General features: G+C 50.7%; 1 protein-coding gene across 1 annotated transcript in view; it reads left to right on the forward strand.

Moving 5' to 3' along the window:
* Positions 1–644: 644 nt before the first annotated feature.
* KLHL18 (kelch like family member 18) overlaps positions 645–22412 on the forward strand; it is a gene marked incomplete at its 3' end in the record, with an annotated part of 28389 nt that continues 6621 nt past the window's right edge. Inside the window, exons 1-4 of the mRNA XM_082014795.1 lie at positions 645–788; positions 17607–17737; positions 17916–18056; positions 20264–20462. Coding sequence (XP_081870921.1) covers positions 651–788; positions 17607–17737; positions 17916–18056; positions 20264–20462 — 609 coding nt within the window. The 5' untranslated portion in view covers positions 645–650. The remainder of the gene's footprint in view (positions 789–17606; positions 17738–17915; positions 18057–20263; positions 20463–22412) is intronic.

Raw genomic sequence — 22412 nt, forward strand, 5'->3', positions numbered from 1 at the left:
GCACTGATAACGGGGGCCTAGGAGAGATGACAGAAGAGGTGAGATGAGGGCATGGGGATGGCCGGGGTAACGGGGGACACAGGGAATGGCGTGGACAACCGTGCCCACAGCCCTGCTTGCTGGGGACAAGGGCAAAGGATGTTGATCTGAGAGGGAGCTAGGGTGGAGGGGGGCTGTGGGGACAGGGAAAAGATCATCCAAGCAGACCTGAGGGGCTAGAGATGGTGGGGTCTTGAGGAGGTGAGGATAGGGGGTGGCGACAGGGAGAGCGAGGCCTATGGAGACATCGCCTGAGGTGGGGGGAACAAACCCTGGGGGGGGACACGGGGCCTTGAGGAGGGCGACAAGCCTGGGGGGCTGATGCGGCCTGTGGGGACGACACTGCCAGGGGAGGCCCTGAGGAGAGGGCGACTCCCGGGGCAGCCCCCTCCCCTCACCTACCTGCGCCCCCGCCTCAGCCGGCCCCGGGCGAGGGCCAGCCGCGGTCGCCGGCGGGGCTGTGTACGCCGTTGCCATGGCACCGGGCGCTTCCGGGCGCTCCCGGAAGTGGAGGAAGGCGGAAGTGGGAGGGGCCGAGCTACGGCGGCCGGGCGGGGACAAGGCGCGGGGGAGGCGAAGCGAGGCGGTGCGCGGCGGGAGCGGCCGGGAAGATGCTGGAGGCGGCGGCCGAGCCGGAGCTGGACCCCGAGGACTTGGTGCACTTCTCGGTGGGCGATTTGCCCAGCCGTGGCTACGGCGTGATGGGCGAGATCCGGCGGCAGGGCAAGCTCTGCGACGTGACCCTCAAGGTGCGGCGCGGCCCGGCCCGGGGACCCCGGCCCCTGAGGGGGAGCTGGGGACCCTCCCAGCCCCTTTTAGTGGGGAGAAGGGGGGGAGCTGAGGGTGTCCCTCCGCTTCCCATGGCTTTTGGCAGCAGAGAGGGGCGGTGCTGAGACACCCCAGCCCTCTTGGTGGAGTGTCACGGGGGTGTTGGGTTTCTCCAGCCCTGGGGGGGGGCTCTGTGAGGGTCCCTTGAGGGTGGGGGGGGTGCTGAGCATCTCCAGCCCAGAGTGGGTGCTGGGCCTCGCTGGTGACACCCCATTCCCGATGCTACGCCTCACCCCAGGCACGGGGCAGGAGATGGAGCCTCTGTCTCCCTTGGAGCCGTCGTGGTTTTTTCAGCAGCCAGGCACAGTGATTCGATAAAATGTCTTGTTTTGGGAGAAAACGGGGCACCCCAGAGCCCCTGCCTCGTTTCAGTGGTGATCCCAGCCCTAAACGATTTAGGAGGTCGTGCTCAGCTCTCTCCAAGCCATGGGAGAAGAGTCCTTTTCCCTAGGATACCTTTATCTTTCCAGAACATCACTTTCTTACATCAAAGAAATTGCCTATAAACCTTGGTAGATCCTCAGGACTGTGTGGCTGGCCCTGCGGGGGTGGGCTGTAAGGGCTTTGAGAGCGGCCAGCGCCGGGCAGGAGATGCTGGAGTCCTTCGCAGCAGGAGCTCACGGGCAGAGGAGTTTGTTGTGGGGTGGGTGCGACATGCAACTCCTAGGATTGGTTGAGTCATTCCAGAATTAACTCTGAAGTTTAATTAAACGTGAAGGTGTTTCCCAGCCTACTCATGCTGAAACTTTGCACCTACCTCCCGCTGCTGAAGAAGGAGCCAGCGAGGGTTGTGCCCATCGTGGAGACCGCAGGACGCGCGATTGGGGCGCACCCCTGGGCTGTGTGGGGCTGCTTCGTCCCCGTTCATCAGCTACAGCCTCCCGCAAAGAGTGACTACTTCACAGGCTGAACCACTCGTTGCGAAGAGCACAGCGGTGCGCTGATCCTCCTTGCAGAGGTTGTGCCTTCCAAGACGTGATATTTGCGATAGTCTGTGCCGTAACCTGCGGGAATTCCGTGATGGCATTGGTTTGTGATGGAGAGCACCATTTTATTAGATTTAAACTGCGTATTGGTGTGTCTGAGGCGGCTTTGTGTTGCAGAAGAAGGTTCTCGGGGCCTGTGAGTCCCATATCTCTGGAATCACGGTCGTGAGCTGGCTGTGGGTCCTCTTGCTGGGCATGGGCTGCTCTGCGTGGTCTGGAGGGAGACAATAGCAATGAGATATATGACCCCAGCCTTATGTCAAATAAATGCCTAACCATTGTTCTGCAAACTCTTCCGGATAGGCTTTCCCATAGATTTACCCTGGCAAAGTGGGTTTTTTTAATCTTGCTTATCTCACCTTGTATATCTTCTGTGGCAGAGCAGGAAAACTTTGAAAGTCTTGAGGGCTGAAGGAGCTCTGCAGTCCAACCGCCAGAATGAGCACCCTGATGGTGCTGGGCAGCTTTGTGGACGAGGGCACTTGTGTTGGCCCCGTTTTCTTATTTCCTTTTGTTATACTTTGTTCCACGGGAACAAATCTGGGGATTGTGCAGAGCCTTGTTGCTCTCTAGGGAAGATGCAGAGCCTTTCATCCTTACAAAGGTTTAAAATCTATTGAGAAAGATGTCTCTGTTATTCTTAAAATGAGTCTTAACGTCCTCCATTGCCTGGTTAATTCTTTATTATATTGAAGAGAGATCCCAGCAGCGACCAATACGTTTGGCAGAGGGCTGACAGTGTGTTTTTCCATCTCGGTTCAAACAGTCCGGCTTTCCCTCTTACACATGCAGCCTCAGGATCCAAAGTGCTTTGTTTGTTTGTTTCCTCTTGTTGTATGGAGTCACCATGTCAAAATATGCCACGTCTTTACCGCTTCTACCTCCTGACATCAGATTTCTCAGTGCCTGCGTGTCCTGTGGTGATTGAATTAATGCAGCCTGCTGAATCTGAGCCAAGCCTTTCCTCCCTATTGTTCACTACAGGGTGTCTTCTCTAGCTGCTGAATGTTTAAGAAGGAATTTTTCTTAGCTTGACTTTGGAGGTGGCTTCAAATCAGTTAGCCACGTTGAACACCGCTGACGCAATATGTGCTCTTCCCTGACCTGGCTCAGGAACGCTTTCCGCACGCGTCGGTGAAGCTGTAAATCCGGTGTGATGCAGAAGGAGCCTGCCAAGTGACTTGTCTAGCAGGGACGGCGTTTGAATACTTCTTACCCAAAATGAAGGTAGAAAAAGTGCTGAGAAGCATTTGAAGTCAATACCTGAAGGAGATCATAGTGGGTCCCGATGCCTGTTGCACCACTGGAGCGAGTTTGTTGCTGGTTTTTTCACACCTAGTACTTGTAGGCTGTCGCCTCCCTAAAGACAAAAAGCTGCCAAACACTGCTTTGGGCCAGAAGTTGGATTCCTTCTGGTGTAACCGCTGTTCAGGCTCGCAGCTGAAATGGGAACAAGCAGTGTTGTTGCAGCACAGTTCAGGATTTTAGCGGCCACTTCAGCGATACCAGTGTTGGGGTCAACGGCTGTAAATGATTCTCCCAGCCCACAGAAATGTTTGCTCTATGAACAGGCCTAAAATTGTTAGGAAGCATCGGTACTCCCGTGCATTTGTTTTAATTATCCCCCTCGTAAAGCCAGGTGAGGATTCATTCAATAAATAGGAGGGGCAGAATTTGTTCTCCTTTCTCAGAAACCGTCTTGCTGCAGTTCATGTTGCTCTGTGGGAGACGGTGCTGCCTCAGCAGCGTACGGCAGCTGGGTTTAGATGCGATTAAAAGCAAGAAGTGCTGATTTGACTGGCTCCCTTGGAGCTCCGGTTATTCAAGCTCAGCTTAGGGAAATCTGTCACTGCTGCTCATGATTGCCCATGTGAAAACGAAGTTTCACGGGGCGGTAAGTGAGCCGCGCGTCTTTCCAGTGGCTTAGGAAGTGTTCATTCAGAGCCAAAGCTCCTTTCTTGTGCGGATAGTGAGGCTCTGGATTTGAAAAGTCCTTTTCTATTCCTGTCTCTTAAATAGCTGCAGGTCAGAGCTCCTCTTGAAGACATTCCATCACAGGCATCTGTCCTTGCAGTCTCCCTTTGGCGACTCTCTGAAGTGTTTGCTTAAGGCATAATTTTAGGATGGTTTGGTAGAAACAAATGGGAATAAACTGGAGGGAGGCAAGGAGGCACACCGTATTCTGTGGTTGCTTCTTTTTCCTTTGGTGAAAGTGGGATTTTTTGCTTACTAAAGCCAAATTTCTGCCACTGCTTTCTTCTCTCGGGATCGCTAGATTGGGTCTCGGTATGGCCATGTCTGCTTAAAAGAAACGACTATTTGCCAGTTTAACCTGACCAGGGTAATATAGCGGAAAAAAATCTTCCAGGTGAGACCTGTGCTTCTCTCCTTAGCCAGTATTGGTGGCACTGGCAAAGGTGATGGTGGCTGTGTCCGTGATAGGGAAACGCCAACGCTGGAGCCATCGTCAAGCGTGCAGAAAGGAAACTTCTTTACTGTTTTTTGAGTTTGATGGGTTGTGAGGCTTTTAGCTACAGATGTGTCAAGCGGTTTGAAAACCAATAGACTTATTTCAAATTTAGTTTTCAGTTTTGGACTATATGGTTTGAGGTATAATAGTAGACCCTGAAATCAGGGCGTCCAGCAAAACCAGCAGAGAAGCAGCCATTCTCCGTGCACGTCTCCATACCCTGCCTCTGGGGCCAAAGTGGGGTTTCCAGTGATGGACTGAAGTCTGAATTCTCCGGATTTCTCAGACTTGAAACGGGCTGTGAGTGACAAAGTCTTAGATACGCATGAGGAATAGGTTCAAATTTAATGTGCTTAGCAAGATCCCCTCTGGGTGCTACCCACTATGGGTCAGATGTTACCGCAGTTACTGACAGTGGGCTTTTTCGGATGAAATCAGTGAGGTTTGATTTCTGTGTCCACTTCTTTTCCCTGCCAGAAGCTCAATATAAAGCATTTGCTTCCAAGCTGTCTTCATGTTACGAGATTTTTGGGTTGTTTTCTGGCTGCCTTGTTTGCAGTGCTGTCAGGCTCGTGTCCAGGCACTTCTCTGGTCTCCCTGGAGCTCTTTCTTCCCAAGAGCATTTCACCTGTAGCCTCACCTTCTGTCTAACCATGAGCTGAGAGTCTTCAGTTATTTCTACTGTCAGCACTGCTGCTGATTTTACCTTATTGCTAGAAATCAGTTAGCTTCTTACTAAGCTCACTGGATGAGAAAAGCTCTGTATTAAAGATTTGGGCCCTCATTACTTTGGCTTCCTGCACATAATAGCACGGCAGAACTTTTCCCACTTATTTTACAGTGGCTTTGTAGTCTTTTTTTTTTCTTTCTGTATGTGTGTTCTCAAAGCATTTTAGAGCTCACAAATAAATGCTGCAGAAGTGCCAAGAATTTCAGTTCACTGACGAGTACAGGTATTTGGGGGTGTTAGTCCCTAATCTGGAGATCCTGATCTCCTTTTTAATTGCAGAAAAGAAGCTCCTCAGTATTGGTGTTCTTCCTGTGCATTGTTTTTTGAAGACAAATATCCTCTCAAGATGAAAGCTGTTTGGGCAGCTTTGTTTTCTGGAGTTTGCGTCTCTCTGCTCTAGGCCAAGGTACAAGTGCTCTCTGGGGACACATAAGCAGCTTGCTGGAAGCCTGCGGGCTGCACCACTCCATAAAACAGTGAGGCAATACTCGTCCTATTTCTTCATTGATGAATTTGGGGTCTTTATAGCTCCTGCTCATCACAATCGGAGCCAGGGAACTGAGTGCCAGGCTGGCACCTCCAGCGATCTTGGCTACACCTCTGTCAAAAGAGATAAGGTTTGTGCCTTTCCGAATCCTCAAAGAACCAAGTTCATGTGAGCTCCTCTTACAGCTGCTGCTCCTCATTTGATTTTTGGATCACTCGTATGCCATATTTCCATGACTAACTCCAAGACAAATTAGAAAAGTCTCTTAAAAAAATACTGCAAGCCTGGCAAGTTAAAATACTTCCAAGCTGTGGAGAGGTTATATTATTTGTTTCATGTAGAGTCCAAACTGGACTGCCAGGTGATGGTCCTGTTGGCTTTTCTCCCCTCCTAATCACAGTTTTTCCAAAGCAGACTGTTAACTCGAAACCCTCCAAACTCGAGCAGATACACCCGAGAGAGCTGCTGCCTGCCAAGCAGACGCAGAGGTGGAGGAGCCTCCTTTTGTCCCGCCGTGGCAGATGAGTGGAATTCCAGACAGCTTAGGCTGCGTGCGTAATTTCAGCAGGGTCCTTGAAAACCCTGTGCCTGGCTGCTGTGCAGATGTTTGAGCACGTTTACGACGTCCTTCAGGAAAATGAGCTTGGTGGGAGAGGGAATATGTTTTTATTTGAGGAGCTGATAGATTTAAAAACCAGATAATCTGTCATGCACATGAGACCTTTAGGTTAAGGATCTTATTTAAATCTTGCCTTACAGCAGTAATGAGCTACTTTGGATTACCACTGGACTCGTTTTTTCACCCGAGGTCTCAGCTAGCATAAATGCTGTTCCCCTTATATAAAAGATGAGTATTTTTAGTGCTTTATGAAGACATTAAACCTGAAGCATTAGCAGAAACCACACGTTTCTGCACTAAGCTTTTCACTCAGCTTCTTTAAGCGTGGCAAAAGGCTTACTGTCTGACTTCCAAACCCACTTGCACTGGTTTTTATTTGCTTTCCTTGAAGCAAAACTTGTCCTACAGTTTCAGGTGGCCCTTGGTGACCTGAGTATTGAACCTGGTGTCCAGCAGAGGCACTGGCAGGTATTTCTTGCCCATTGAGGAGCAGGATGCTGTGGGATGAGTTAAGAGCAGAGGCTGGGCATTCTCCTTGTTGCCATACGGGTTGTTGGAGTGCAGAAGAGATTTGGGCTTTCTGTTTTGAAGAGGCTGAGGGAATGTGTCAGGGAACTGGGGTGCCTGTGGCTGGAAGATCCAGGAGTGTCCCCCAGCTGTTGAGTTACCCTCAACATTGTTTTTGCTGGTCCTTCAGGAGCGTGAAGGAGGACAGGGCTGGAGGCAATCCCCTTGGGATCATAGAATCGTTAAGGTTCGAAAAGACCTCTAAGATCATCAAGTCCAACCATTGACCCAATGCCACCATGCCCACTAAACCCTGTCCCGAAGTGCCACGTCTACATGGTTTTTGAACACAAAAAACGAGTCCCCTGTCCCCATGGGAAATGCAGAGACTGGGGTCCAGCAAAGCAATTCAGCTCCTCTGAATTGGAAGTGAATTATCTGGGAATGTGTGTTCATGTTGTAGATGCAAAAAGGATGTCTGTTCTGGTTCAAAGTAATTAGTTACAATTATATGAGCAGGACTCTAATTAGTCTAGACCAGAAGGATGTATGACTTAATGGGATCAATCTCTTGCTTTTGCACATGCCAAGTTTGAGCTAAGCTCTTTCATGTCTCATTCAGCTACTATTTGGCTGGGAAGGTGTGGATAGGGAGGGAGGCTACTGATGAGGGAAGAAACAGGAAGGGCCAGCAGATCCATATCTCACTCTGAGCCAGGTGTCACCAGCAAAATTTTGGGTTTTTTGGTCATGGGGCCTGTCTATGGCAACAGATGGGGTACAGCTCTCTCAAAGGGGGAAAAGGATCTTTGCACAGGAGTTAGTGGGGCTCATTGAAAGGGCTTTAAACTAGATTTGAAGGGGGAAAGGCATAAAACCAGGCACACTAGAGATAAGCCTGGGGGTAGCATGCCAGTATCTAAGGGACGATGTGCTAGCGAGGTCCTTCGTTCTGCCGTCTCAGTGGAGGTAGGGGATGGAGATCCATGCAGCAGCAAAGACACAGTGGTTATTGATGTGTTAGAAGCCACGGAAGTACCTGAGAATGGCCACGTAAAAACTAGGGCTTCTCCTCCCAAAAAGGTGGCGGGATCAATAGCCATCTGAATGCATCTACACCAATGCAGGTGGCATGGGCAACAACCAGGAGCTGGAAGCCGTTGTGCAGCAGGAAAACTATGATATAGTTGCCATTATGGAAGCATGATGGGATGACTTACACAACTGGAGTGCTGCAGCGGATGGCTATAAACTCTTCAGAAGGGCTAGGCAAGGAAGGAGAGGTGAGGGGTAGTCCTGGGTGTTAGGGGGTGTTTTGACTGTAGAGCTTAATGATGGTTATGGCAGGGTTGAGCATTTATGGGTAAAGAATCAGGGGGAAGACCAACAAGGCAGGTATGTTGGGAGTCTGTTACAGACCATCCAACCCGGATGAAGAAGCAGACAAAATATTCTATGAGCAGCTGGGAGAAGTCTCACAATCACTAGCTTGTTCTCATGGGGAACTTCAACCAGATGTCTGCTGGAGATACAACACTGCAGAGAGGAAACAGCCCAGGAGGTTCCTGGAGTGTGTGGAAGGAAGCTGGTGAGAGAGCCAGCTAGGGAAGGCGCCCCACTGGACCTGTTGTTTGTGAACAGAGAAGGATTGGTGGGTGGTGTGATGGGCTGTCTTGGGCACAGCAATCATGAAATGATAGTTTTCAATTTTGGGGGTTAGCAGAACTGCTCCCTTGGACTTCCGGAGAGCAGACTTCGGCCTGTTTAGTGGCCTAGTTGACGGAGTCCCTTGGGAAGCGGTCCTGAAGGGCAAGGAGTCCAGGAAGGCTGGACATCCTACCAGAAGGAAATCTTAAAGGCGCAGGAGCAGGCAGTCCCTGTGTGCCGAAAGATGAGCCAGCGGGGAAGAAGACTGGCCAGGCAACTCAGGAGGACTACGACGATGTCATGAGGTTCTGCAGGGAGAAAATTAGAAGGGCCAAAGCCCAGCTAGAACTTAATCTGGCCACTGCTGTAAAAGACAAAAAATGGTTGCTAATGTATTTATAGAAAGAAAGGAGGGCTCAGGAGAATCTCCATCCTTTATTGGATGTGGGGAGAAACATAGTGACAAAGGACGAGGGACAGGCTGAGGTACTTAATGCCTTCTTTGACTCAGTCTTTAACAGTAAGACCAGTTGTTCCCCAGGTACTGAGCCCCTGAGCTGGAAGACAGAGATGGGGTGCAGAACGAAGCCCCGATAAGCCAAGGGGAAATGGTTAGTTACCTGCTGCACTGCTTAGATACACACACAAGTCTGTGGGGCTGGATGAGACCCAAGGGTACTGAGGGAGCTGGCGACGTGCTCACCAAGCCACTTTCCATCATTTACCAGCAGTCCTGGCTAACCAAGGAGGTCCCAGTTGACTGGAGGTTAGCAAATGTGTTGCCCATCTACAAGAAGGGCCGGAAGGAGGATCCCGGCCTGTCAGTCTGACCTCGGTACCAGGGAGGGTTATGGAGCAGATCATCTTGAGTGCCATCACATGACACCTACAGGACAACCAGGTCATCAGGCCCAGCCAGCACGGGTTCATGAAAGGCAGGTCCTGCTTGACCAACCTGATCTCCTCCTATGACCAGGTGACCTGCCTAGTGGATGAGGGAAAGGCTGTGGATGTTGCCTGCCTGGACTTTAGTAAAGCCTTTGACAGCGTCTCCCACAGCATTCTCCTGGAGAAACGGGCGGCTCGTGGCTTGGACGGGTTTACGCTTTGCTGGGTGAAGAACTGGCTGGATGGCCGAGCCCAGAGAGTTGTGGTGAATGGCGTTAAATCCGGCTGGCGGCCGGTCACAAGCGGTGTTCCCCAGGGCTCAGTTCTGGGGCTGGTCTTGTTCAATATCTTTATTGAGATCTGGGTGAGGGGATCGAGTGCTCCCTCAGTAAGTTTGCAGATGACACCAAGTTGGGTGGGAGTGGAGGGCAAGAGGGCTCTGCAGAGGGATCTGGACAGGCTGGATCGATGGGCCGAGGTCAACTGTATGACGTTTAACAAGGTCAAGTGCCAGGTCTTGCCCTTGGGTCACAACAACCCCAGGCAATGCTCCAGGCTTGGGGAGGAGTGGCTGGAGAGCTGCCCAGTGGAAAAGGACCCATTGGCCAAGAAGGCCAACAGCATCCTGGCCTGTACCAGCAATGGTGTGGCCAGCAGCAGCAGGGCAGGGATCGTGCCCCTGGACTCGGCCCCGGTGAGGCCGCACCTCGAATCCTGTGTTCAGTGTTGGGCCCCTCACTACAAGAAGGATGTTGAGGTGCTGGAGCGTGTCCAGAGAAGGGCGATGGAGCTGGGGAGGGGTCTGGAGCACAAGTCTGATGGGGAGCGGCTGAGGGAACTGGGGGTGTTCAGTCTGGAGAAGAGGAGGCTGAGGGGAGCCCTCATTGCTCTCTGCAACTGCCTGAAAGGGGGTTGTGGTGAGGTGGGGGTTGGCCTCTTCTCCCAAGTAACCAGCGACAGGACGAGAGGAAACGGCCTCAAGTTGCGCCGGGGGAGGTTTAGATTGGGTGTTGGGGGAAATGTCTTCACCCAAAGGGTTGTCAAGCCCTGGCACAGGCTGCCCGGGGAAGGGGCTGAGTCCCAGCCCTGGGGGGATTTAAAAGCCGTGTAGACGCGGTGCTGAGGGACATGGTCAGTGGTGGGCTGGGCAGTGCTGGGGTGATGGTTGGACTCGATGATCTTAAAGGTCTTTTTCAACTGAAATGATTCTGTCTGAATCTCTGAATTTTGATACAAGATTTCTTAAACTTTACTGATCTATTATCTTCTGCCTAGCAAAGCTTTGCTACGATGGCTTGGACGCCAGCTTAATTTCTACTATGGCCTCTCCAGGACTTGAATGTATTTTTTCGAGAAGATCTTTGCAGCGGAGAACTCAAGACTTCTCAGCTATGCAGCATAATGATGTCGTGAAAACAATAGGTGCCTTTATTACACCTACACCATTTTTCTGTGGAGAAAGCTTCATTGTACCCTGGAGCTTGTTAACGCTTTGTGGATATGGGAGTGAAGGGAGAGCATGCTTTTTGTTACTCCTCTAGAGATCTCGTTGGAAGGGAATTCTGTGGTATTTGTGGTCAGGAAGGATGCTTTGCAAGCAGTGGTTCTGTTCTTGTTTCTGGTAAACGGTATCTTTTCCCTTAAAAGAAAGGCCCCTAAAATTATATATTGCAGAATAGCACGTCCTTGCATAAAGGTGGAAATCGTCTGAAGGGTAAAGCTGTTTTGCTCAGGCTATGAAAGGGGTGATAGTCCTGCCTGAAGGACTTATCCTCAAGCCTCTTCCCGGTGCGGAGTTTCTCTTTTTGGTGCTTATATAAACGGAGTATTAACAGCTAATTCTGGCTTAGTGATATGGATATGATTAAGTTTGTAGCGATTTCATTTGTGCCTGGAGACAGGCCTGAACTCCAGGTTCAAAAAGTGAAAGATAAACGCACTGATTTGTGTCTAACTCAACGGGAGCACCTGATTTCTCTAACATCGCAGGTATTGCCACGAAACGGTCTGTTCTTGCAAATGAGGGCTTCCACCTTCAGCTGCAAGGTGGAATCTTCAACCGAGACTCTGGTCCAGACGCGCGTCTCGTGATGACACGGAGCGTGGGAAGCCAAATACTGGGTGACATCCCCGCTTATAGAGGTTTGTCGGCAGTTTGCCCCGTGACGCTAGGTAGGCAATAAAACCCTGCCGCCGGCAGGGAGCTGCTGCTGCCGGAGCCGCCGGCTCTCCGGCGTGGCGGCATCCTGCCCTTTGGATACCTCAGTCCTGGGGTGTACGCAGCGGTATATAAATAGAAAATAAAAAGGAAGATCATTCATTTGAGACGACTCTTGAATACAGATGGAAAGGGCAGCCAGTTCCAAACGCTGTGTGGCCAAGTTCGAGCTGCTCTATAAAATCAAAACAGGCACTGAGCAGACCGTCCCTGACAGCTGCACTTAGTGAGGACAAAAATGGGCTTTTTTCTCAAGCAGAAATTTTTTTTTTTTTTTTAATGTTTTGCTGATACTCCTGGAATTAGTGAGCAGGGCTGTGATGGATTTTGGGCAAACGGAAACCTGTCAATGGTAGGGTGGAGTAATATCAAAGAGATTTATTAAAAAAAAAAAAAGACCGTGAGCTCTTTTTTACTTTCTTGTTAGACTTATGTGACTGTAGTGTGACTCCATCAGGCATAGGAAAGCAGATTTATTTGGTCAGAAGGAAGGAAGATCATTTAGCTCTGGAGACAGGGAGCACCTTTCGAGTCAGACACAAGGATGAATTGAGGGGACATGTGCTGCGTGCTCATCCTCATCTTCTACAGGAAAAACGGGTACTGTCTTTCACCTGCAGCAAGAAATTTAGTTGTTCCTTCAGGACTTGCCGTTAAGTGCTGATGGTAGGAACGTAATGAGAGCTTCTAGACAAGAGATCCCAGTTTATAAATCTCCCGGAGGGCCCTCTATCATTATAGGAGCATGTTTAAAACAAAAAAATATTAAAAAATAGCAGGTTTTGTCTTGTCTGGTACCGGGAAATAGTTTCCGTTGAGCTGGTGGCGGTCGCAGCATGGATCAGGTCTTTGCTGATGCAGCTCCATGGATCTCACTGCTGACAGGGGCCAGTCCCAGTCCTCCCCCTTCCCCTGCTACGACAGCAGAAAATTATTCCCTTTTTTGTATGGCTTATTTCCGTTTTATTTCCCTGAACAGCAAGGTCAGGCGAGGGCTATCACCAGTGCAAGGGAAGAAGTTGTGAACGACGTGGCTTCAGCTGCGCCCCACAGACAGATGGGGACCGAGCCGGGGCAGGAGGTCAAGCCCCATGTGGGGAGCTGAGGTTTTTCCCTGCAGGTAACCAAAATGAACTCTGGCTAGTTCACACCCTGCCCTGCCATGCAGGGGTGTCCCCAGTGCAGTTAATCTGTTAATGGGGCATTTCCCAAGGTGAAACCCTTTCCTTAACAAAGGGCGAGTACCCCACCGGGGGAACAATCCTGTCCCTGGGAGCCGCTGAGCGGCTCGGAGCCGGAAGGGTGGTGCTGCCCAGACACAAGGTATTTCACCCCCGTGATGATACAGCTCTCATTAACCCATCGGGAATCTTGCTGAATGCCTATAAATGATTGCTTTTGCAATAACCCGGCGTATTATTATAATGAGGTTGGTTGGTGGCAGCGCATCATGGGGTGAGATCACAGCGACACATCCCTGAAACTGGAGCGCGGTGGAAAGCTTCAGCTCTGCCTGGACTCTTGGACAGTGCTAAAATGTGCTGTGTTTGGGCTTGGAGCTTAAAGCATCTCTTGTGTTTTGATCCCTTTCTGCCTTTCCTAGGGAGAAATGCAGGCAGTGCAGATGCAGTTTAATATGTGCATCCGTCAGAGAGGCAAGGTCAGAATAAAGGCTTGTGCTGCGAGCGGGACGCAGAGGTCTGGAGCTGCAGCGCTGAGCTCCTCGGAAGAAAACGGGCAGGCGGTTGCCAACAGCATTTATCCGGTTCAGTGGTGACGTTACCAGCGGCTGTGTACGTGCCGTGGTCCTTTGTCGCTGCCCAGAGTGACGGCACGATGGCACGTGGAGAAATCGGGCACTGGCAAAGGACGTGGGAAGCGTCAACTGACTGTGTGCTTGGCGGAGAGGGAAGCGTGAGCGGCGCTGGCGAGCTGCTCGAGGGTTCCGGGCACAGCAGACCGGGTAAATCCCAACCACTGAAATCGGTGAATTTAACCGTGGCTTAGATGGCTATCCAACACTGTTCTGAAACTAAATCTATTTTTAAAATGAAATTTCAAGTTGCTTTGGTACTTTACAGTTACTTTCTGAAATGGAGCTTTTTCTCATTGTTGGGTAACACTGTAGACTTGTTTGAGTAAATGTAACCTTGCTGTTGAAATTGGTGTTAGCTTTAGTTATAAGGTTAACTTTGGTTGTACCTAGAGGATCACTGTATGCATTTGAAGCAGGTGTAGCGTTTTAATAGGTGGTGCCTATTGAATTTTAATACTACTTTTTATTTTTTAAAAGATGAAACAACAACACTTGAATACCTGTGATTTTTGGCAAACTCTGCTTGGATGGAAACAAAATTCAACTAAAATGTTTTTCTTGCACACTCAACCACATTCTGCACTGCCTGGATGGGAACACTCAGACGAACACGTCTTGTACTTAAGAGATGTTAAATCAAAGTAAACATTGCAGTTGGGCTGACTTCCTTCCAGGCACCCGGTCTTTCAGAATTTTAGAGATATGAGGCCTCATTCTTTCACTTTGTTTCAAGCCAGAGAAATATTGAAAGCACAAATGGAGCTTTCCTGTGTTTGGGGATGTTTGAGAAGCCCGGGAAGGGGTTTCCCTGCAGAAGCTGGGTGCTCCAGGCCAGCTCCTGGTCGTGACTTCCAGCACCGCACTCTTCTGCCCTTTAGGTGAAAACATTTTCAGCACCAAAAGATGCAGAAATTTGAAGAAGAAATACATCTTGCATGAAAGAAAATAGCCTGGAGTTTTTAATCAGCCCCTTGCCCTTGACTAAGGAACAAACCTCTCGTGTGCTGCAGGCTCTGTCTGTGGGCATGTACCTCTTGCCTTAGCAGCGGTGTCAGTCCCCCAGCTTCGAAGTGACACTGGTAACGCTTAGACCTCGCTCTGCACGTGGCAGCGAGGAGCTGGGGAAGCAGCAAGGCCAGGCCAGCTCCTGCCACCGAGCTCCCCCAGCTCTCCCGCAGCTTCTGCCGGGTCCGTGCGAGACGTCCCAGGCTGGCGAGCCACGAGAGGTACGGCGTTAAGGTATGAAAAGAACGAGACCCGCTTCATTAGCTTCGCCGGTGTCTGTTCCTCGTCGGGCTGGGCCAGGAGCAGCTGCTGCAGGCATGGCTGGCGGAGCCGCTTCGTCCACGGGGTAGGAAGGGGCCGGGAAGTGCCGGAGCTTGCCGAGCAGGTCCGGTGTTTCTGAGCCTCGGGGCTGGAATGCGGACAGGCTGCGCAGCGAGTTAGTCATCGCGGTCAACCAGGCTGCGACGGGTCGTATGCAAACCTTTCTCCAGCGAGAAGTCCCAAACAGCAAGCTTCAGTGCCCAAGTCTCCTTATTTACCTGTCTTACTCCGGCACCTCTTGCGCTTCTCTCGCGAGCAGCGCCTCGGACGCTGGCTCACGCGGAGAGAGAAACGGGAGCCAGGTCGCTCGTGCACACGCGGGCTCGACTTGGCAGCAGCCATGCGGAGTAAGGAAATGAAAACCCCGCAGCCGTGGACACAGCGAGGTTTTGCCAGCTTTCAGGCGTGCGCAGGTTTTCGAATCGCTTCCTTCCTCTTACAGGTTTTTCTCACTAAACTTAGCGTTATTTATAAGTAGTTTTAAGCATCTCATGTTAGAGAAGCCAGGCCGGAGTTTGCTGTCGCGTACAGGAGGTTGTGGAAAGTCAGGGTGGGGAACCCTGCGCGGCAAATGTCCGTTGTGCAACCCAGGATGGGGCTTGTGGCCTTCGGCTCGGTCCCCTCTTCGCCCGTGGGCTCCCTTGTGTGTCCTAGCAGCCTCGGCTCCTTTTGCCAGGGACGCCCCGTCCTACTGCCTGCGCACGAGGAAGCTGATGATGATTTTGCACGCCGAGGGAGCACGGGCCCAGCTCTTGCTGCTGTAGCACTGGCAGAGCTGTTGTCTTAACTTCCATGCTTGTCCCTACCAGCTCGCTGCTATAAACTATCTGTCCTCTTGCTTGCGTTACCTTTTTCTTTCTGCTTCTTCCCTCTCTCTGCTGGGACATCATCTTAGCCCTGGTCTGCCAAGCCGGCCCTCTTATTGCCGCTGGTATCCCCATCGTGGTCTGGCTCCTGCTCGGCTGTCTCAGGAGCTCGTCTCCTTCTGCTTGATGCCGGCACAGGAGGGCAGGAGGTGGAGGTAAAGTGTGATATTAATTAAGGACTGAGTTAGCGGAGAAGGGAACTGAGCAGCAGAGTATTTGCTGGTATTTGTGACACAGCTCTCGAGTCTTGGAGCCTCTGGGATGTTTCACACGTGGTTTTGGGTTCGTAGAGGAGATTGATACCGACCTTTACCCATCCTGAGCTAAGAAGTCACCGTACAAGTATATAAGTGAGGTTTTTTTTCCCATGAGCCGTAGTAGTACAGACCAGTTCACTTGCTGCTTTTGCTCTGGGCGTTGGGAACTCTGCAAAATCCAGGACAGCGGGGTTTCTGCCGGGTAGCCCAGGCACAGTGGACAGCACGGGCAGGGCTGCAGGCACACGGAAGCTGACCAGGAGAGAGGCAAAGCTCTCCGAAAGTGGCCCTGCCCTTGCCAGGCTGCAGCAAGCCTTGGAAGCCATTTGACTGGGTGTTTGCTGCACAGTTTTAAATTGGGAAGCTCGGGCAGAGCAGACCTGCCGCTGCACCCAAGGCACGCAGCGCTGTGAGCTGACCACATGCTAAGTGTTTGCGAAGCCCAGGCCTTGTGCAGGCAGGCACGCAGAGCGAGCAGCCAGGTGGTCAAGCTGGCTTGAAATAAAAAAATCTTGTAACAGCGTTTGTGGCTTTTGTTTAAAAAGGAACAAAAAAAACACAACAGTCCTGCTTGCTTATGCATCTTGTGTAGTGCCCAGTTCCTCTCTTTTTTTTTTTTTCTTTTTTTTTTTTTATGTGTCAGGAATTTTGCTTTCTAAATTCCCAGCAACTTGTCTTTACTGGGTGTGAGAGCTCTGGGCCTAGAGGGAGAGGCAAGGCACTGTTGGGAGCTGTGAAAACCTCGAATGCAAACATTTTTGGTAATAAGCTGCCTAGACATGAAAGGGTGATGAAGCTTTTTTTGCAGAGGAGAAGAGAAGGGCTGCTTGGATGACCTGCAGACTAAGAGGACCTGCTGTGCCAGCTTGTTTGTCTCAGCAAAACGAAGCTCAAATGGGAAAATCTTGCTTAAGCGGGGAAAAAGGGCAGTTCTGCACAAGCTCAGATGGGCATAGACCGGTGTGACTCATGTTAGCCTGGAAATTGGGGGAAGAAAAGCTCTGAACCAACAAAAAAGAAGTAGTCGGAGCAATTCTGACTGTGTAATTCAGAAGAGGGTAAAATACTGTACGGCATCTGCAGGAGTGAGAAGTGGAACCAGGGGTGCAAGAAGCCCCTTCCAAGCCTCGCGCCGTATGGCTCGGGAGGGCTTTTCAGAGGATACGAACGTGAGCAGGTATAACAGCTGGTGAAAGTGAACCTGCAGGGATTTAAAGAAGATGAGCCCATGAGCCTCTAGGTTACAGTGAAGGTGACTGGCTCTGAGCGTAAACTGAAGGTACAGGATGGCTGCCCAAGAAGAAGTGCATGGGGTCTAAGCTGTAAGCTGGTCATCAGTTCCAAGGAAGAGGTACAGAAAAGGAAACGGGTGGCCGTGTCGCCCAGCTTTTAGTTCTGCAGGATAATTGGAATCCAGGACTCGCGTTGAGCCATCGCGGCTGTGCTTGGGGTGTCCCGGGATCAGGCGGGCCGTGTGGGATCGCTGATCGCCAGCTGTGAGGGGCAGGGTGTTATCAGGGCCATGGATGAGCTTTTTCTGCCCCGAGCAGCTGGGGGAAGCAGACCTGGGTTTGAAACTCGTGTGTGCAGTTGAACAGAGAGCGGATTTGTGTGAACACGTGGTTCTGTGGACCTGGCCGTTCTCTGTAGCAAGCTGAAGACGACCCACTCTTGGGCTGTAATACTGTTATATCTTGGCCCCGTGGACCACTCATGGTGCCTTATAAGGAGGCTGGAAAACTGGATTCGAAAGCTGGAATACAAGAGACAGGCTGCTGTCCTGTTTGCACACGGAAACTGTCCAACCCCAGCCCTCTGCTACTGCTGGGCTGGCGGAGCTGTGCTACACTGAACCACCCGGACCCTGCGGCTGATGGTGGGTGGTGCTGATCTTCCCTCCTTCCCTTTTTCTCCCGTTTTAGGTAGGGGACCATAAATTCAGCGCTCACCGGATCGTGCTGGCAGCTTCGATCCCGTACTTCCACGCCATGTTCACCAACGACATGATGGAGTGCAAGCAGGATGAGATTGTCATGCAGGGGATGGATCCCAGGTAACGTCCCAAGGCACGTGAGCGAGGGTATCCAGAGCGACCGCGAGCGCTCGGCACTGCGTGCACAGCTTGGAAGCCTACCCTCTGTGCGAATGGCACCAGGGAAGGCTTTTCTGTTAGCACGGTCCCATGCTAGGTTAATTGTTACTAAATTCTGCCCTTTCTCCCCCTTGTTTAGTGCGCTTGAGGCTCTGATCAACTTTGCCTACAACGGTCACCTGGCAATAGATCAGCAGAACGTCCAGTCTCTGCTGATGGGAGCGAGTTTCCTTCAGCTGCAGAACATCAAAGATGCTTGCTGCACTTTCCTCAGAGAGAGGTAAGGAGCTGTCTTTCGGCTGTACTTGCTGCTCCCCAACCACGGCAAGGTTCTAGTCATCCGTGTCCCCGCTTGGGAATAAGTGGGATGTCTCCTGCCAGCATGGTAAGGAGGTGGTCGGCGTCTCCCAAGCCTCGCCATCCTCATTGCCCATAATTTATCTGCCTTACAAGATGGTGCAGCTGGGGCACAGTGTAAGGCCTTGGCCAGCCATGGGAATTAATACCTAGAGCAAAACTGTGTAAATATTTCCCTTTTTCAGAGTTAGCTAGCTGGTTACCCATCGGTGCGTGACTGCCTCTACTGCTGATGAACCCATCCTCACAGTAATTACTTTTTCTGCTGTTGCATGTGTCAGGGGAGGAACAAAGGGACTCAATCAAGGATCTGGACAGGAACCTGTAGTCCCAGGTTTTTCAATTCCCTCGTTGGTGTTTGGCTGCAAGGCTGTTCCAGCAGCATGATCTGGAAACCGAAAAGCTGGGCTCTTCTTTGGAAACGTACCACACGCATTTTCAGATCGTGCCAAGGGTTTCGTTTCCCCAGCCTGATTTCTCTGCAGCTGTTCAGTGTAGTCTGTGGCATGCTATTAAGCATACCTACCAAATAAATGGAACATCTCAGCCAGTTCTTTTTCTTTACTTCTAAATAGAGGTATCCTAAAAGCATGGGGTGGGGAGAAAAAAATGTTTTTTCCTCTGTGTTTAAGATGTCTTAATTTTCAGTCCCCTGTGCATCCTGAGTTTCTGCAGTTTAAGTTATGTAATGTTACAGAGTATTCCTTTTTCTTGCAAAAACATTTTGTTTGAGGTACTGGATATGATGCTAAGCTGGAAAGGGGTGGGTTGCGTTGATGATTTTGAGTGCCTGCTACCTTTAGGTAGTTGTATTTATATCTAGATATAGCGAGGTGATTGGGTTTGTCGGGTTTAGTTGCCACAGTTCTCCCAAATCTACGAGGACCAACTGGATGTCCCAAATTAAGTCCTGTCACTTCTGATTTAATAACAAGAAAATTGATGGACTCTGACCATCCTGAAGAGCTGGAGCGTGCACGCTGAGCTCACAGTCTTAAATGGAATGAAGATTTGGGATATTTTTAGGCCCCTGTGCCCAGACGGGTCCGTAGTGCCGTAACCAAGCGCTGTGTGAGCCCTGAGAGCCGTCCTCGCGCGAAGTCCGCTGCCGTCAGCACTGTGCGTTCGCTCTTAGCACAGTACAGGGCAGTAACTGAGGGCACTTCCCCAAAGCGCACGCAAGCGATGTCACGTCCTCACGTGCATCTGGACACCACCGTCAATAGCTGAGCCTGGTTTTTGCAGACTGTTAGACACCAGAACGACCAGAGCCAAAGGTATTTTCTCCGTATAGGTGGTATTTAGTTCAGTAGCTGATGATTAGCGCCACAAGACAACACAACTGTTGGCTCTTGCTGAACAGTGACGTGCCTGTACTGGGCAGGGCTTCTTGTTTGGACGAGAGTGTCTAGGACATACTTGTTTCTGTAGAGCTCGTGGTTGTAATGAATATCGTCTTCTCCAGCTTCGTCATACCACTGAGCAGCTTTATGCAGTGGCTGCTTGGCTGTGCTGGAGAGAGGCTCGGATCTGCAGCGGTACTTCTTACTGTCTAACCTCCAGTTGCAAAAGCATCTTTGGTGATAAAACCTCCTTAATCGCAGGAAATGGCTTTATGAAGCTGTAACAGGTGCTGTTCTTGCATCTTTTCTAAGTACTACAGATGAAAAACGGAGACTGATGACTAGTATTTGTGCAATGTGCTTGAATCCAGTTTTGTTCAATACTGGAGTTTAAAAAAAAAAAAAGGTGCTAGATGTACAGCCTAGGCACCTCGAGATGTGGGAGGGAGGGATTGCTGTGCAGAGCCTCACGCTTCCCCTCAGCTGACAACCCGCAGCCTTTGCGCAGAGCCAGCTGAGTCTGTCCAGTGGCTCCTTGTGAGGCCTCGGGAGAGATTTTTAAGTTGTGGTTTCCATCCTCTGGCTCTGCTGTGGATTCACCTCCAGACCTCTGTGTAGATACGCTGATCATTGAGCTGGAACCTGCCATCGTTGAAGAGGACGCAGCTGTGGCTTTCACTGCGTCATGTATCCTCTCAGGCTTGTGTTGCTTCTCTGAACGTGTTTGTAATTCATTCTTCCATTAAACTGACGTTACTTTTGCTCTCCTCTTCCCCCCCTTTCCCAGGCTTCACCCGAAGAACTGTCTGGGAGTGCGACAGTTTGCAGAGACGATGATGTGTGCGGTGCTGTACGACGCTGCCAACAGCTTCATTCATCAGCACTTCGTGGAGGTATCCATGTCCGAAGAGTTCCTGGCGCTGCCTTTTGAAGACGTCCTGGAGCTCGTTTCTAGGGATGAGCTCAATGTGAAGTCTGAAGAGCAGGTGTGTACCCAGTCTCAGCAGAGGTAGCTTTTCCTTTGGAGAGTTCTTGGTCTCGTAGGAGCAGAATGGAATATGACCCTATTCCTGGTGTGAATGAAGCAGAGACATCCCGGCACAGTGGGGACACCAAGAGGTGCCAGACAGAGCTATGATGACTCCCTGAGCCCCACTTCTTGCCTGTGCTGCCAACGTTAACCTGGCTCTGAGAAATGCCTGGTAGCGTTTCTCGGACCATCAGTTTTGCAAAACATTGTTCTGAGGTGTTTTTGTTCATCGGTGACAGAGGTGGAACCTGGTGGGTCCTGAGGACCTTCAGCTGTGCCTCTTAACTGTCGATAAGTTGCTGGTCCTGGGGAAGAGAGGCTGAGGCCGTGGGCAGTAGCAGGGAGCCCTTCCCCACAGAGCTCGTGTTCAAGTCCAGAGGAGTGCTTTTGAGGTGTAAAGAATTGGCTGAGAGTGCTGCAGCACTTTATAACAACTGTTCCACTGAATTTGCCGTCAAGAGGCTCCTCTAGACTGTCTTGTTCCTAGAAACAAACAGAAAGTAGGGCTGAGCAACCTTAGGACATTTCAAGAGCCTTGAGAATCTATGGGTGCTGGGCTGACAGTCTGCAGGAGGAACAGAACCTGGTCTGGAGCCAGGAAATCTGTCCTGCTCTTTCTGAGGAGGTGAGTAAGGAGGTGACAAACAAAAAGCAAGCCTACAGCTATCTCCGTGCAGGGTAAGAGAGGGCTTCGTTAATCAGGCTGTCTGAAATGGGACAGGAGGGGAATCTGCTTCACATTCCAGCCACATTGCTATATCATACCACAAATTTGTCTCTTGCTGTTTTTTTCCAAGTTTGAGGATCCTTTGTGGAGCAGGTAAGAGTCCAAAGAGTCTGTCCCTGGTGATGTTTCCTCGTGCCCTGACAGCTGCCAGCCCCCTCTTCAGAAATGGCAGTATTTTAGTGCAGTGCAGCTTATCTGCTGGTCATAAAGCACCTCATAGAGTGGCATTAAGTTTTTTTTCTAAATTAACCATGATCCTGTTGAAGAAGTACTTTTTCTCTGGAAAGCCCCAGGAGAGGGGATATGAGAGACTCCAGATCTCCACTGTAAATAAGGACTTCACAATTTTGTTCTGGTCAGTGGCACAGCTGGGGTTTTCTCCATCACCACACGTTGCAATGAAAGACCACCCAAAGTGGGTGTGTAATCTGGTTTAGAGGGCAGCTATCCTGTGAGGTGGTGGCCATGACCACAGTGACCAGTTCTCCTGCAGTTTTTGGGAGACTGCTGTGCATTTGTGATCTCCCCGAGCTGAACCTGTGAACAGCCGTGAGGCTGCAGTGTGTGCAGTTGGCCTTGGAGTGTGACTCCTGGTCGGTGCGACTGCTGGGGACGCTGCGCTCCGTGGCAGCTCCGCCTTGGGCGACAGTGATGGGACTTGGATGTAGTCATCTGGATGTAAGCGCAAGAGAACCCAACTCAGGATTTAACTGTGAGGCTCCTGAGAACCAAGGAGCGTGTCTCTCCAGTTAAACTAGTCACCAGGCTCCCGCTGTAATCTGGAATCACCCAAAACAGGGCAGGTGAACTGTGCTTTGAAGAGGTCTGCCTCTCCAGCGTCTGCGAAGGGAGCCTGGAGAGGCCAGCTCAGCTCTAGGCATCTACTGCGTAGTTACCCAAAGTTAACAGATGGATCCCTCTCATCAAAACTGTCTTCTGGTTTTCACAGAACAGCACCATTCTCTTTTCTTCTTCAATTTGCTGATTTTTTTGATGCTACAGAAACAAAGTTTTGCATTCTGTCCCACCTCCTCCAATAAAACTCTCTTCCCAGCTCCCTCATCTCCCTGCAAACGTTTGTACTAAATGTACCATCCCACGGGACCATAGATCAGCGTACTGCAGGCTAAGTCGGAGGCACTGAAAGCAATGCCAAAGCCAAGCCACCCCGAGCATCAT

The sequence above is a fragment of the Phaethon aethereus genome (genome assembly GCF_964289735.1).
Source record: "Phaethon aethereus genome assembly, chromosome: 2".
NCBI classification, from domain to species: domain Eukaryota; kingdom Metazoa; phylum Chordata; class Aves; order Phaethontiformes; family Phaethontidae; genus Phaethon; species Phaethon aethereus.